Source organism: Protomyctophum bolini (assembly GCF_963924005.1).
Source record: "Protomyctophum bolini genome assembly, chromosome: 2".
NCBI lineage: Eukaryota > Metazoa > Chordata > Actinopteri > Myctophiformes > Myctophidae > Protomyctophum > Protomyctophum bolini.
This window is the reverse complement of record NC_137863.1, coordinates 16,814,105-16,829,816: the sequence shown is the minus strand read 5'-3', so window position 1 is coordinate 16,829,816 and position 15,712 is coordinate 16,814,105. Positions and strand designations below refer to the sequence as shown.

The following is a 15,712-nucleotide window of genomic DNA, read 5'->3' as shown; positions in this document are numbered from 1 at the left end:
GCGTGTGTGCGTGTGTGTGTGTGTGTGTGTGTGTGTTCCTCCAGGTGGCAGTGTGTCATTGGCATGCGGTAACTCGAGTCCTCGTTCCCACCGGGCTAGCCGGCCCCTCTCGGCTGTGTTCCAGAGCTTACAGACACCAAGCCTGTGGAAGACCAGAAAGTCCAGCTCTCCTCTGAACCAGGTCAGCAGTCCCCCCCCCTCCCCCCACATTTAACAGCTCCATTTGAGACCATTTGTATACTGTCAGGGTTGCAGACTTGTATGCCTCAATTTAGTACCGTTTCAAACAACCCTGAAAGTCACTGAACCCCACATTTGAGAGCCACTGCATTACTCAAGGCATTATATGCAAACATAAGGAAGCATAAAGATGTGTTCCCTGACCGGGAATCGAACCCGGGCCGCGGCGGTGAGAGCGCCGAATCCTAACCACTAGACCACCAGGGATCTGGCAGATGGCTTTCACAAGTTCACTACTTGTAAGAATGTCAGTTCTCTCTGGTATGCAGCCTGTTGGGAAGGGAATGCAGAGCTCAGTGTGTAGTACAGAAAAATGGCCTGTAGAGTGCGCTCTCCCTCAGTTAGTCGGTCTGCTGATGTTACCAAGCTATAGCCAAGAGAGGGGGACTACACCTCGAGCTTATGTTTCCCAGGTGGCCTCTCTACCCATTGAAGAATTATGGACACATTCGGTTTATGGCTGAAGCAGAACCTCCTAGGGACTCTACCTTTGACACACATTATGGATCCCACTGGAGTTCTGTTGTGGGCAGAATGCATCATGATATATTGTCTCAGTCGGGTGGAAATCTCATATGTCCAAAACTGTTACTTTTCAGGATTCAAACAAAAAAAATAGCAAAAGTAGTAGATCTACAAGCTCAAAATGCGTCGCTTCGCGCCGCATGTCTGCAGATCAGCTACTTTTGATGCTTTTGTGTGACACTGTAGTATGATCCAGTACGGCGCTAATTTACGAAAAGAATAACTCAAAAATTAAAAAAATATGGAGATAAGAGGTTGCAAGTCCAGGCTTCAGGGATGTACAGGCCCAAGGGTGCTCCACAGCTTTGGGGGAATGGCAGAGGAAGTAAACAGATTTTTAACTATTTTTAGATGTCTGTGCGTGCGTGCGTGTGTGCGTGCGTGTGTGCGTGCATGTGATTGTATAGCCTCTTTTTGATGTAGCCACAACAGCAACGACGTGTAATGAAGGCACTGAATAACATACCATTTCTCTGCTGTGTTTCCTCCTAGGTGTCACTCGGGGCAGAGGGCTCCTCCATCAGCGGCAGCCTGCACCGCCGGAAAAAGAGCAAGAGGAAGTGGAAGAGGCTCTGGTTCCTCCTCAAAGACAAGGTGCTCTACACCTTCACAGCCCGCGAGGTGAGGGGGCACAGAGACTCCCCACACCGGCCCGAAACACACCCACACATAACCACCTCACCCTCGAGGTGAGGGGGCACAGAGACTCCCCACACCGGCCCGAAACACACCCACACATAACCACCTCACCCTCGAGGTGAGGGGGCACAGAGACTCCCCACACCGGCCCGAAACACACCCACACATAACCACCTCACCCTCGAGGTGAGGGGGCACAGAGACTCCCCACACATAACCACCTCACCCTCGAGGTGAGGGGGCACAGAGACTCCCCACACATAACCACCTCACCCTCGAGGTGAGGGGGCACAGAGACTCCCCACACATAACCTCCTCACCCTCGAGGTGAGGGGGCACAGAGACTCCCCACACCGGCCCGAAACGCACCCACACATAACCACCTCACCCATTATATTAAGACCTCATGCCTGCTATTTTTGAGAACTGAAAAACTTATGTTGCTGCTAATTTTTATAGCTAAAATCTAAAATGACACTGATGCTCTCCTGGTTTTATAGGTTAAACCCCATTTGCTGTTGATCGGAGTCTCTTAGGGCTCTCTTGCCGTTTTCAACATTTCTTAGACATTAAAAAAGATATTCCCCTATGATGTCATGGCCAAAATAGGGACGCCATCTTCACAGGACTGACAGACACTCACATCCAGGGAGGCATTCTGTGCATGCACACTATCGTCTCTGTTCGTCTCATATGTCCAAAGCTGTTACTTTTGAGGATTCCAATTAAAAAAAAAAAAATCTTAGTATGACAGTGTCGCTGAAATCAGTTATTTTTCGGTGGCAAGCGACGCCATCACGCGACGGCCGTATAAATCAAGCCTTACGCTCTCGAAACACTCACCTTTTAACTCTCCCTAACTCACTCTTCGCGTCTGGCCAGCACACTATGAAATATAAACCCATTTAATGTTCACACCGTTCATCCTTACGATCCAGTTCTCTTTTCCTTTGCCTCCGGGCAACACTAATTACTCTAATGATCCTGGGAGATCTCTGTGCTCCTTTTGTGTTGCTTTGGCAAGAACCTCTTTGAATTACGCTCTGCTTCATTCTTTATGTTTTATCCCAGGGGGAGGTGGGGGTGTCACTACTATAAATGTATAGATACTAATATAACTTACTTTGCTGTCGGGCGGAAATTTATGTAACTTACATGGAGGTCTTTGAATTAAATGTTGAACTCTGACGCTGACGTTATGTATCTACACGATTGTCACATATTTCAAAAGTTGAAATATAGAGATAAGAGGTTTCTCTCCCCTGGTCTCTCTGCTCAGGACAAGGTGCCTTCAGAGGCGCTTCCTCTGCAGGGCTTCACGGTCAAGCTCACCGAGAGGCCGGAGGGAGAGGACAGCAGCAACGTGTTCCAGCTCTACCACAAGAAGACCTTGTACTACACCTTCAGAGCAGACGACCAGCACACGGCACGCAGGTCAGCACTGTCTACTGCACTGTACAGTACACATAGTCATCAGGATAGGGATAACAGTTAACCAAGCATACACACAGGGAAAGTAGCCAAGTACGTAAGTGTCTTTACTTTAATACACTTTCGAGTATTTTTTTACTTTACTTGAGTATGTTCAATTTTCAATACTTCTACTTCTTCTACTACTATACATCTCAGAGGCAAATATTGTACTTTCACTCCACTACAATTATTTTCAAACTTGAGTTACTAGCCCTCTATACTGTGGCTATTTGAAACAAGCCGATCTACTACAGTAGCTCAAAGATTTTCATACATAAAAAAAAACTTTTACTTGTATCAGAGTATTTTCCACCACTCTCCCATCTCAAAACCTCTCTGTCAATGAAACCTTGGAACATAATGTGCTTCTAATCTCCACTGGCTGTGCTAGCTGTAGACTCTGCCCTCTTGTTATCGCATCGTGCACAAGATTCAAATGTCCACCTCTTGTCTTACAGATGGGTGAACGCCATGGAGGAGGCTACCGTTTTATAGCACCCAGCCAAAGCGTGCGTGCGTGCGTGGGCCCTGCTGATCATGACTGCTTCAAGCTCAGCCTGTGGAGTATACTTTACTACCATGTTCCACCCGAAACCATCGTCAAATCAGCATGGCTAAAGTTTAAAGTCTGCCCCGCAGCGGATTGCTTTACACTACGACCAGGAATTATTTAATGAGTGTTTGACAAGCCTGCCCTCTCAACGCCGCGGTAGGAGTGTTTTGGAAACCGCAGTGGCTCGAGGCCTGGGGATTCATTCAGCAGCCGTGTGCAGAAGAAACATCTCACTGGAATATACTGTACGCCAGGCCCAACAACAGAAAAGCTCCTTTTTAATCACACAAGCAATTCTCTGGTCAATGCGAGGGTTTCTCACAACAAGGAGCCGTTTGGATGAGTTCAAACATGTTCAGATGCTGAAAACACCACAGCTGAGCCTTGCTATAGCGGGGCCTCCTTCACATTTTGTTTCTACAAATCAAGCTGTGTCGTATTTATACAGCTGCTATTAAACGATGATGGAAAACATGTTTCTCTGCAGGAAACCCATCTTTTTATACATGAGAGAAACCTCCATCCACGTCCTATGATGCGTTTTGCCAGTTTGATGCCGCACAAATGCAAACATAATTACATAAAACTAAAACAAAGAAAAAAATGTTATTCCCTCCATTCGAGTATGTAAAAGATATTTGGTATTCTGAATATATAGTGTGAGCTACACAATACTGTTATTGAAGTGAATTATATGACGTATTTGTACATAAATTATGTTAGAGGATGTTTTTTGAGTAAGATACCATTTGAATCATCATAGTGTGGGTACATTAGATTCCTTGTGCTACTTTCTCTTTCTCAATGGTTTTACACGACGTTACTCTTGTATTGAAGAGATCTCAGCATGACAGTTGACTAAACAGTATTTCTACGACGGCAAAACATTTCATAATAGAGCTAAACTTTGAATGTATAGCTTTTTGAAACTTTTCAAAATGCGTCGCGCAATGCGTTTGAATTGCCAACATATTCATTTGATTTGAATGCAGTGCCATTTGAATGTTAGAGAATGTGCCTGATATAAAATGTTTGCTCTTAATGTTTTTTTGTTTTTTTTTTACAACATCCAGTACTGTAACGCTATCATGTATTCAAAAGGGATCTTGATGACATCTGTATCTTTTAAACATGTCTGTATGTTCAACAATGAGAGCTCACTATGTCCATTTTAAAGTCTCATGCTATAGTTAATTAATGCCTTTTACGTGCTGTATACTGTATAACCTGTACTGACGTTTGAAATTCAACTTCGTATGCTTGTACTTACCAGCCTTTTGTTTTTACATGTGGGATTGTGGGTCCTTTTTCAGTCTTACTTAGGATGTCATTCCTCAAAACCATGAGAAAACCACTACACACCATACTAATAGTATTTTCGAGTAAAAGTATGTTTCCAAATGCTAGAGGACAGAAGTCCCGAGCTGAGCGCGCTCTACTGTCAGTGGTGGAAGACAGTGGTTCTCAACTTGGGGATCTCCCCAGATGATTAGAGACAATATAAGGACCTTTAAGACCTTTTTAATACCTAAAAAAATGAAATGAAATGAAAAATTACCATTGCTGCATGATTGCTGCATAATCAGCTACTGTAAAAACTGGTCAACCATTGCCCAAATGTTCAAATAATATTCAATGCAGAACTTCTCTACAAGCTTTACATGAAAAGGTTTGAGAACCACTGCTGTATATACAGTTATGATCCTTCCTATGAAGGCAATGCTGATATTCCCGTGTTATTTGCACCTCCAAGACAATGGAGCCAATTGCCACGTCCCCAAATACCTGCGTGCGTGTGTGCGTGTGCGTGCGTCGCAAAGAATGAGAAGAGAGAGAGATATAAGGAGTGAAAAGTGACCCACATGTCAGTAAAGCTGGCAGCATGGTCCTTTAATGCAAACTGCTGTAGAGCACCGTAGCGCACTGCAAACTACCTACAGTATAAACTTTCAGTGTGGACTGAGCCAATGATGCAGCTGGCTAATAAGCCTTATATGTCTTAATACATTATAATGTCCCTCTCTTCTTTTTTTTTTAAACACCCTAAATATTGCACACATTTATAGGGCTGCACCACACATGTACAAATTACATCAACTTGTGACGGGCGTTGTCCCTCTTGGGTAAAAGATTAACTATTTCTAAAGTAAATGAAATATTTAAGGTGTTTGTCATTAAAATTTTTAGTTATAGAGGGTCAAGTAATATGCATAAATAATGTATTAAGGCATGTGAGACTTATTAGCCAGATATTATTTTTATTTATGCCAAAGGTGTGTGTGTGTGTGTGTGTGTGTGTGTGTGTGTGTGTGTGTGTGTGTGTGTGTGTGTGTGTGTTTGTGTGCGTGCGTGCGTGACTCCCATCAATTGATCAGACATCAGTTATCATTTAATTGGTTATATCTTCTGAGTCACTATTGTTTTGCTCCTTTCAGAATGCAGCTATACTGTTACATGCCTTGGAATTGCATAATTTCTAAAGCACACCTGTTCCTTTTGCTCAGCAATTACTGTTCTGCTTTTGTTATTAATACCCAATTTATGGGCCCTGACTTCTACCTATAGTGTTATTATAAATTGTACCTCTTGAATATAGTGCATTTGTAAATGTAAATGTTTATGTATATAGCTACATACAGTAGACCTACAGAAATAAAAATCACTGGAAAAGATTATTCATTCTGTGTCTCCACAGTAAGGTTCTCCTGCTGACAGAAAAAAAACATTTCCCTGTGTTTTACAGAAACGTGTTTTTGCCTTACGTGAACGATAAAACATAATAATAAATGTCATGTTGACTGTAGTAAATGCATTATTTGTTTATATCTATGTTGGCCAACAGGGGGCAGCCTCATATAACGATAGTCCCACTTATTGAACATAAGCACAAGCAACATCAGACAAAAGGATGTACAGTAGCCTTAGCCTATCTGTGATATTAGAAATGGTCTGCTATGTTATGTGTTATCTGGACACAAGATCCAATGATCAATGATCTTATTCACTTGCGTGGTCAATATTGGCCATCAATAGCACATCATGCTCTTATGCACAGTAGAGAAACTGGAGAGAAACTGGGCCGCTCCCTTCCAGGTGTTACCAATGATTCTAATGAAGGTTCTGTTCCATTTAGTGTAGCACATGTGGTGATATAATGGCCACCAACGTAATCAAAAAGTCAATCAAAGAACAAGATTCCTATACAGGATCTCCTCACTGGTCAACAAAAACACCTTGAAGACCCTAACAGGAGCCCTCGTACAATTAGGTAGGCATACACAGTACCACAGCACTTCAAAGACCCTTAGAACAAGGCTCCAGACTTCCCAAACCAAACTGGTCAGGCCTCACTTGGCCTCACTCCCCGAACACACCTCACCCCTGCCCACTTTGACAGGCTGGAATGGCTTAGGGTTACAGAGCATCTTGCAATGGGTCTGGTCCACAAGATTCGATACACCACCTGACCAAGATACCTGTCGAAATACTTCCTTAATGTCAGCGAAGTCCACACCCACAACACCAGAGGGAGTTCAACAAATCATGTGCAACCCAGATTCGGCACAACAAGGGACTAAATTAATTTCGCTCCTATGCCACCAAAATGTGGAATGCCCTACCAACAGTCATTAAGACATGCAAATCCCTTGACTCCTCAAAGTGCACCTACGGACAGCTGCAATTCGAAACTGGCCCCCGTAAAATCTGAATCCCCCACACACCCCTTTTTCCCTCACTGTATATGTTTTTCCCCCCCTTTTTACCTTCTCTATGATGATTTCCTGTTTTTGGCTATAGAAGTGTATATTTGTACGTCTCTAAATGTTATGATGAATTGAACATGGTGGACCAAGTGTAATGCTTTATGGTGTCATCCACAGTTAACAGTTTTGTATTGTGTTGTGCTTGAAATGTACTGTAATTCTCCAATCTGTTAATAAATACTTCAATCAATCAATCAAACCAGTGAGACAACTTGCACGATATCAGCACCCTGACTCTGTTTGACCAGAATGACATGCAACTTTAATTAGCACCATCAGTGGTAAGGCAAGGCAATGTTGTATAGCAGCATATTTCAACAACAAGGCAATTCATTCAATGATAGCTATCTCCTGTGAAGGAAGTAAGGAAGAGGCCCAATGTCTTTCAATATGGTTGCTGTGCATGGAGCCTATTTTATACTCTTTCCACTGAGCTTGTAGACTTTCTTTTTGAGTGGTGCCAAACCGCTCCATGGCAATGAGTGACCGAGTGTGTGTGTACAGTATGTATTCAGTATTTTAGCCGTGACGTGAGCGCCTCCCCCCCCCCCTCCAGAGATACTTCCGGATCCTACTTTTGTGTCGCTTTTGTGTCCCCATAGAGTTATACTGTGATGCTCCGTCTGACTAAATCTGAGACGAAAACAACCACGAAAGTCTCATTTTACCGCTTTCCTCGCAACAACAAAGCTGCTGCTCTCCCAAATCTGGCTGTGACAGGCCGTCTGCCCCACACGGAATACTATCGCCATTTTATTTTATTGTGTCAACTATATCCTCATTAATTGCAAACTAGATCCAATATACTCAAGCCTGCTCACATTCTAAATATGCCCCCGAAATATTGTACTGAGCAAATGGACTGTTACCACCTTCAATAATAATGATAATAATAGTCTTTATTGTCTCCACATTATATATTTTCTTTGTCATGGACACTAATAATTCTACTCGAGTTGGAAGCATTAAGACCCATTTTAACCCTCAATGGCTTCCTTTCTGAAAAATAACGTCATTGTAAACAGATTCACGCGTTTAGATATTCTATTTACAATGAGATGCGGACGCACTACAAAATTACGTCAGACTTTAATACTGAATACGTATGTGTCTGTCTGTCTGTTTAGAGCACGACCCATTGACCCCTGCAGCTGATCGGGGTCGCATTCGGGTCACACACTGTTGAGCAGCCTAAAGGGCCATTCACACTGAGCAGTATCCACACTTTTCCTGGGCTGTGTGTGCTCCAGTTCCTGTCAATTTGATCCAATGAAAGCCAATGAAACTGGTCAGATGACCAATGATATCCAATGAAATCAACAGGAACTGGAGCACACACAGCCCAGGAAAAGTGTGGATAACTACGTGTTGTTGAGCTGCCTGCTACACCAGGCCTCACCCACCTGTCACTTCACTTCCCTTCCTCGACCAGGCTAACGATTGATGCGCCACAGAAGGTGAGATAAGTTAATGAGCTACATCAGACACTTCCACAAGGCCACAATAAACAAATGAAGCCATCCAGTGGACCACAGCCAGTAAAATAGTAGGCTAAGAACTTAGAAGCGACTGGCTTCAACAGCTGCATGCCGTATTGATGAGTTTTCAGTTAAAAACCCAGTTAAAACCAGGAAAGCTGTGTGAGCTCACAGCACGTCACGTTGTGCCACACAAGCTTGTGCATCTGCTGTTTTTGAACGTTTTTGAATTTTCTTTTGAAAGGTTATGTCTCACCTAGACACAGGATCTGACTCAATTTCAATTCATGTCGGTGTCAATTTATCCCCTGACTGAGCAGGCAGCCTCTATGGTAAAAACAAAAACAAAAACAAAACAAAAAAAAAGATTCGGCACACCAGAAACCGAGTTCAAATCGGGGGTAGAAGAGGAACGTGCAGTTTTAATCATTGATGATTATAGTTTTTTTTTTCAGGTCAAGTGTAACAGAAAATAGATGGAGAGTCGTGAATCATAGAGGTTAGGTCTCAGGGAGCATGATAATTTGAAGGAACAGAGAGCAAGATAAAAGGACTCTTCCTCACATTCAGACGAATAAAGATGAAGGGAGGAATGACATGTGAGATTGAGAAGAACAGAAAATTGGGTTTGCTCTAGTTTTGCAATCCCAGGAGTGTCAGTGACCCAATACCCAACACACGAAAAGCTGCAGGCCCCGACGGAATCCCAGGACGAGTTTTCAAAGCATGTGCCTCACAACTCGGTGGTGTGTTTGCGGACATCTTCAATCAATCTCTCCGTGACTCGTGAGTGCAAAGTCCCAGCATGCTTCAAAACAGCAACCGTTATTCCAGTCCCAAAAAATGGCAAAGTAACTGGATTAAACAATTGGAGGCCCGTAGCACCCATAGTGAGCAAATGCTTTCAGAAACTCGTCAGAGGAATGATCAACAACAAATTGCCACCCACACTTTGCGTATCGCCAGAACAGATCCACGGATCTGTTCGCCCCCATACTAGACACCAAGCTAAAGAGTCTGCACACAAACCTCTGCAGCTGGATACTCAACTTCCTGACAGACAGACGTCAGGTGGTGCATATGGGCACAACGACTTCTGCCCCTCTGACCCACAGCACAGGTGTTTCCCAGGGCTGCGTTCTGAGCGCCCTTCTCTACTCACTGTACAGTGTACACCCATGACTGCATGGCTCTGTTCAGCTCCAACAAAGTGATCAAGTTCGCGGACGACACCACAGTCATAGGCCTGATCACAAACGATGATGAAACAGCCTACAGGAGAGAAGTGGAGAACCTGGCACAATGGTGCCAGGAGATAAACAACCTGGCTCTCAATGTCGACAAGACAAAAGAGCTGATCTTTGTCTACAGGAGACCTCCCAGAGACCACTCTCCCATCCAGATCGGGGGGGCTGCAGTGGAAAGGGTCAGAGAGTTCAAATTCTTGGGAGAAAGCACAACAACGCCTCTACTTCCTGAGAAGACTCAAGAAAGCTGGCATGGGCGCCAAAGTCCTAAAAGCTTTCTACAGAGGCACCACAGAGAGCATCCTGACTGGCTGCTTCACGGCCTGGTATGGCAGCTGCACCGACCTCAACCACAAAGCATTGCAGAGGATTGTGCGGACAGCCGAACGCATCAGCGGATGTGATCTCCCCCCATCGAAGCCCTGTATGACAAACATTGTGTCAGTAAGGCTCATGGAATTATGAAAGACCCAAGCCATCCCAACCGCAGACAGAGTTTTGGGGCTTGTTTTTCTGTAAAGCCGCTTGTAAATATTGGTAGTTCGCGTTTTGGGCTTAATTGTTTCAAAAGTGTAGTTGCTTATTTGTATGGAAGTAAAAACATGACATTATTCGGCACACATACCATCATTCGTCACGTGTATTTTAAGTCTCCTCACACGTCGCAAATGTATTCACTGCTTCACTTGTGTTTTCACTGCTTCACTTGTCTGCAAAATACAACTCGCAAAGATTTTCACTCCTTCACTTGTGTTTTATAGCGTTTGCAAACAACTTAATTATTTATTTATTATTTACACATTTGTCGTTCCTTTTTTTTACAAGTGAAGCACCAATTTCACATTTGTGCAATTATGTCTCATTTGACCCTCGCCAACTTTGTATTTTACATTTTGCAAATCAACTTTGTGACTTGTAACCGGCAAGAGAATTCACACATGTTTTCCGTGTTTCGGCTTGGGATATCCGTGGATATGCACGGCTTGGGATATCCGTGAATATGCTCCTGAGAAGGAGGATTCTAAAAACGACTTATAAATCCTAAAGCCTTGTTTATACTTCACTGTGCAGCGGTTCTATGCTGGAAAATAGCAGATATGCAAACTCACAGCACATCTCATTCAAGACACTGAATTTGCAGAGCACAGGTCTCCACCAGGAGAATAGGAGAGTGTGTGATGTTTGGCAAAATGTTTAGGAGTAATTTAAACACGTTTGTTTGTGTTTGTGTTTGTGTGTGTGTGTGTGTGTGTGTGTGTGTGTGTGTGTGTGTGTGTGTGTGTGTGTGCGTGTGTGTACTGTGTGTGTGTGTGTGTGTGTGTGTGTGTGTGTGTGTGTGTGTGTGTGTGAGACGCAACTTGGCCTGTTGTAGCGCCACCATGAGGCTGATTTGAAAACTGTCAAGTGGCATTTCTTATGTAATTGTCCATGGACAGTCACTTCTTATTTCTTTCAGAATTCAGAAGAACAGACAGTGATAAGGGATTATGCAGGAACTCCGGGGACGACAGGGGTGAGAACAGAAAGAGAGGTCAGATTTAATTGGAAAAAACGATTCATATTTTAAATACAAGTCATGATGGCAGAACATCAGTGGGAATGTTCTGTTCTTCTGTAGCAACCCACATCAGGGCCTGTGTTGGCAAATACGTTGGTTGGTAACTTTCCATGCTGTAATCTAACATCCAGATACCGTCGTAGTCGTAGACAGTCAGGAAACACCTGACCAAACTTTGGGGCTACGGGGACCATTTGAACAGGAAGCATGTCGTCTGATTTTTATCCTTGTGAAATATTCCCAGTGTGGAAACATGTACAAGTAGAAGTGAAAAGTGCAGTACACTCTGGGAAGATCAAACACGATCACCAGCGGGGGAAATAAACATCTCAGAATGAATACACTTTCAAACTCTTTGAAGTATGCTTTTTTTCCCTTTTTTTTCCAAAGCACAAATTGCATGCCACTTTGGTTGTGTCTAAAAGTTAAAGCAGCACTATGTAAAAAAAAATAACATACAGTTTAAGAATAAAATGTAATTTTGTCCTATCTGTATGGTAGAGTATATTCATTCAATATAACTTACAGTATACAAGCTTGTTGTATTTCGTCTCCATGCTCTAACGAGTCTCACCTACAGCTGACACAAATTTTGACCTCATAGTCAAGATTCAATTGATCCTCATAGCAAGCAGGCTGGCTCTATAGCTCAATCAACGGTAAGGATTTCAGCACTTGTTCAGGAAACTGGGTTCAAATCCGGAGTAGAAGAGGAAAGTTACATAGTGCAGCTTAAAGTTACCGGTATGTTGTTTGAGCGATAACCCAAAACCTGTGCTTTACCAGTTTCATGTCACCATGTAATGCCCAAAACCATGCCCTATTTCTGGACAAAACACTGGCCTGGTTCATCTCATATCCATTTCAAAGCATATTGCATATAACAACAGCCACAGGGTAATACAAGTGCATGAGTGTATGGACTGTTTGCCTTGATGAAAGGACAATTTTGGTAACTTTTATTTGTTGTTTTCTTCATCCCCACCCCCCCACCCCCCTACTAACGTAGTAACGCCCAAGCTGTCGCCTCCTCTCTGATGTTTGCCGTGGAGAGGTTTGTTGCTGCCATGGTGGTACCAATGGGAGGGCACAGGCTGACATCACAACAGGAAGTGTCTGGATACCCTTCCCTTACTAGACTCTGCAAAGGAACCTCTTTCACACACTTTAAACCCAGTAGTCTATGCAACATTGTACTACTTTAGTTATTATTATATTATTTCATACAGAAGGATGGTCTTCGTGCTAGGCCTTGGGCCTGTCGCACCTCCAACCCATGGTGGATAGTGGACTGTGTATGCATGGCAGGGGCGTCCTCTTCCCTGAGCCAGGCCTAAACCTGACCGCATACCAAATATAATTGACAAATTACCTAATTTAGACTGGACTACAAGTATATGTATTGTTGCTGTCAGGCAGAAACCTCTTATCTCCACATTATAACTTTTTTTTGTAAATGAATGCCCTACTACTAACTTGATCATACTACAGCGTCACACAAAAGCAGGTAGCAGATCTGCAAGACTCCCCCTCCCCTCCCCCATGACTTCATGTGGCAGCCACAGTGGGCGTCCCTCGCGTGCGATGAGTAATGTTTTTAATCCTGAATACAAAGTAACAGTTTTGGACATGTGAGGTTCCCCCAGACAGAGACGAGATAACATTTCTGTCCTATGACACACCATCATCAACACACTCTCAATTCACCCGACTTGCATGTCTTTACGGGTAAACAAATGTATGACAACTTAACTGAGCCTTCAACCAGAACTCACTCACTCACCACAATACAGGACAACAATACAACTTCTATTTTTAAGGCCTGTATAGTTTGAAGTTTTCAGAAATTACGTAGGTGGGTTTCTTCTTGTGACACTGGCTGCGGCCATCAACAACAGGGGTGGAATGTACTCTAATCACTACTAAACACACCCCAGGGGGGGCAGCCCATTATTAGAGGCCAGCTCTTTTGTCTGAACCTAGCTTGGAAACACTAAGCCCATGGTTCAACTGCTTGTGGCGGAGTTGATGACACACACCTCACTGAATCTCTGTCAGCAGCAGCAGCGTTCACGGCAAATAAAAAACGAGTGTGTCATCGGCACGCTTAAAATAGCCCTATAGAGACGAGAGGGGTGAGGCAGATTGTTTAAAATAAATGTACCGGGCCGGTCTGTCTTATAGCCTCAGAGTGGCAGAGTGGGGGCTTGATGAGTCAGCACCACGTGGTCGTTTTCCCTATGAGGAGGAGGAGGACAAGGAGGAGGAGGAGGAGGAGGAGGAGGAGGAGGAGGAGGGGAGGAAAATCTAGGAATGGACCACGCAGAGTTGTTGCCAGAGAGAAATAAGCAAGCAGGTCTATGAAAACACAATCCCAAAAAAGTTACTATAGGCCACATGACCACACTTATGATGGCTATTTGAAAAACTAAAAAGCTTGGCTTGTTCAGAGCTTGTAGATGCTATTTTTTTTTCAAAGGGGGTAACATATTATTATATATTATATTATACTTTTATTTGGGGGCCTGTGGACAATTACATTAATTTGCATGATGGACCATTCCCAGAAACTACCACTAACTTACAGTATATACTGTACACTCTGGCCAAACCTGTTTGCAAACTGGTTCACTGAACCTCTTCTTTCTAATGCATATACAGTAATTATGTTGTGGGAGAGAGAAGAACGCGGAAATACGGTAAATCAATATACTATTATTTTTGAATATTTTTTTTTTCATCTACTATAGTTCTGAGGATGATTCTGATAATGATATCAGGTTAACACACTTGCCTGATATCATAACTTAACCCAATAAAAATGTGCCATCATCAGATATGAATGGTATCATATCGACCTTTCCACACCTTCAAACCCACCACACCACTCCTTTTTTCATTGGGAATTCACCTGTCGACGTAATCGTGCGTGCGTGTGTGTGTGCGTACCCTCAGTGCCCTCAGTCAGTGCCCTGCAGATAGAGAGAAAGAGGGGGGGGGGGGGGGGAGAGAGAGAGAGAGAGAGAGAGAGAGAGAGAGAGAGAGAGAGAGAGAGAGAGAGAGACTGAACATACACTTCCTCAAACACAAATCTAGGAATGGACCATGCAGAGTTGTTGCCAGAGAGAAATAAGCAACCAGGTCTATGAAAACACAAGCCCAAGGAAGAAGTGACTATAGGCCACATGACCACACTTTAGTTCAGTGATGGCTATTTGAAAAACTAAAAATCTTGGCTTGTTCAGAGCTGTGCTATTTTGTTTTCAAAGGGGGTAACATATTATTGTTATATATTATATTATACTTTTATTTGGGGGCCTGTGGACAATTACATTCATTTGCATGATGGAAACCAAGTATTACACAGTGGTTCAGGGAATTGTCTTTATGTTTACCTTTGGAAAAGATTACATGCATTCTTAAGGACAAACAAGAAATGTTTCAGGAGGTGTGGGGCCGTTTTATAAGATATATTTAAGAACAATAATTTGTCACATTGAATGGATGGAGCTGAAGAGGAGTAGTGCTGTTGTTGTTTTTATTTTTTTGGTTATTGTTGTTTTGTTTTCTTTGTATGAGTAATTGTCTTGTAATGTTCATTGTTGTTTTGTGTATATTTGTATTGTCATTTGTGTGGAAAAAGGAAAATCAATAAATACATTGTTGATTTTTTTTTGCATGATGGACCATTCCCAGAAACTACCACTAACTTACAGTATGTACTGTATACTCTGGCCAAACCTGTTTGCAAACTGGTTCACTGAATCTCTTAATTATTTCTAAAGCATACTTATGTTGTGGGAGAGAGAAGAACGCCTAGAAGCATTAAAATACAATGATATCAGGTTAACACACTTGCCTGCATGATATCATAACTTAACCCAATAAAAATGTGCCATCATCAGAGATATGAATGGTATCATATCGAGTCGACCTTTCCACCCCTTCAAACCCACCACACCACTCCTTTTTTCTCCACACTTCTCCATACCATCTGAAATTTGGAATTCACCTGTCGACGTAATCGCGCGTGCGTGCGACGTGCGTGCGTGCGTACCCTCAGTGCCCTGCAGATACCTATACGACAAGACGTGTGTGAGACAGAGAAAAAGAGCTAGAGAGAGGGGGGGAGAGAGAGAGAGAGAGAGAGAGAGAGAGAGAGAGAGAGAGAGAGAGAGAGAGAGAGAGAGAGAGAGAGAGAGAGAGAGAGAGAGAGAGAAAGAGAGAGAGAGGTA

The 15,712-nt window shown here is 43.2% G+C and overlaps 1 protein-coding gene across 2 annotated transcripts in view; it reads left to right on the top strand.

Moving 5' to 3' along the window:
* fgd5a (FYVE, RhoGEF and PH domain containing 5a) overlaps positions 1 to 6,905 on the top strand; it is a 50,600-nt gene extending 43,695 nt beyond the window's left edge. The window contains exons 18-21 of one of the 2 annotated variants that reach the window (XM_080788818.1): positions 45 to 181; positions 1,258 to 1,359; positions 2,684 to 2,838; positions 3,336 to 6,905. In XM_080788818.1, coding sequence (XP_080644944.1) covers positions 45 to 181; positions 1,258 to 1,359; positions 2,684 to 2,838; positions 3,336 to 3,372 — 431 coding nt within the window. In that variant the 3' untranslated portion in view covers positions 3,373 to 6,905. Of the gene's footprint in view, positions 1 to 44; positions 182 to 1,257; positions 1,387 to 2,683; positions 2,839 to 3,335 lie in introns of both variants that reach the window. The other variant, XM_080788817.1, reaches the window with a different exon arrangement.
* The last annotated feature ends 8,807 nt before the right edge of the window (positions 6,906 to 15,712 follow it).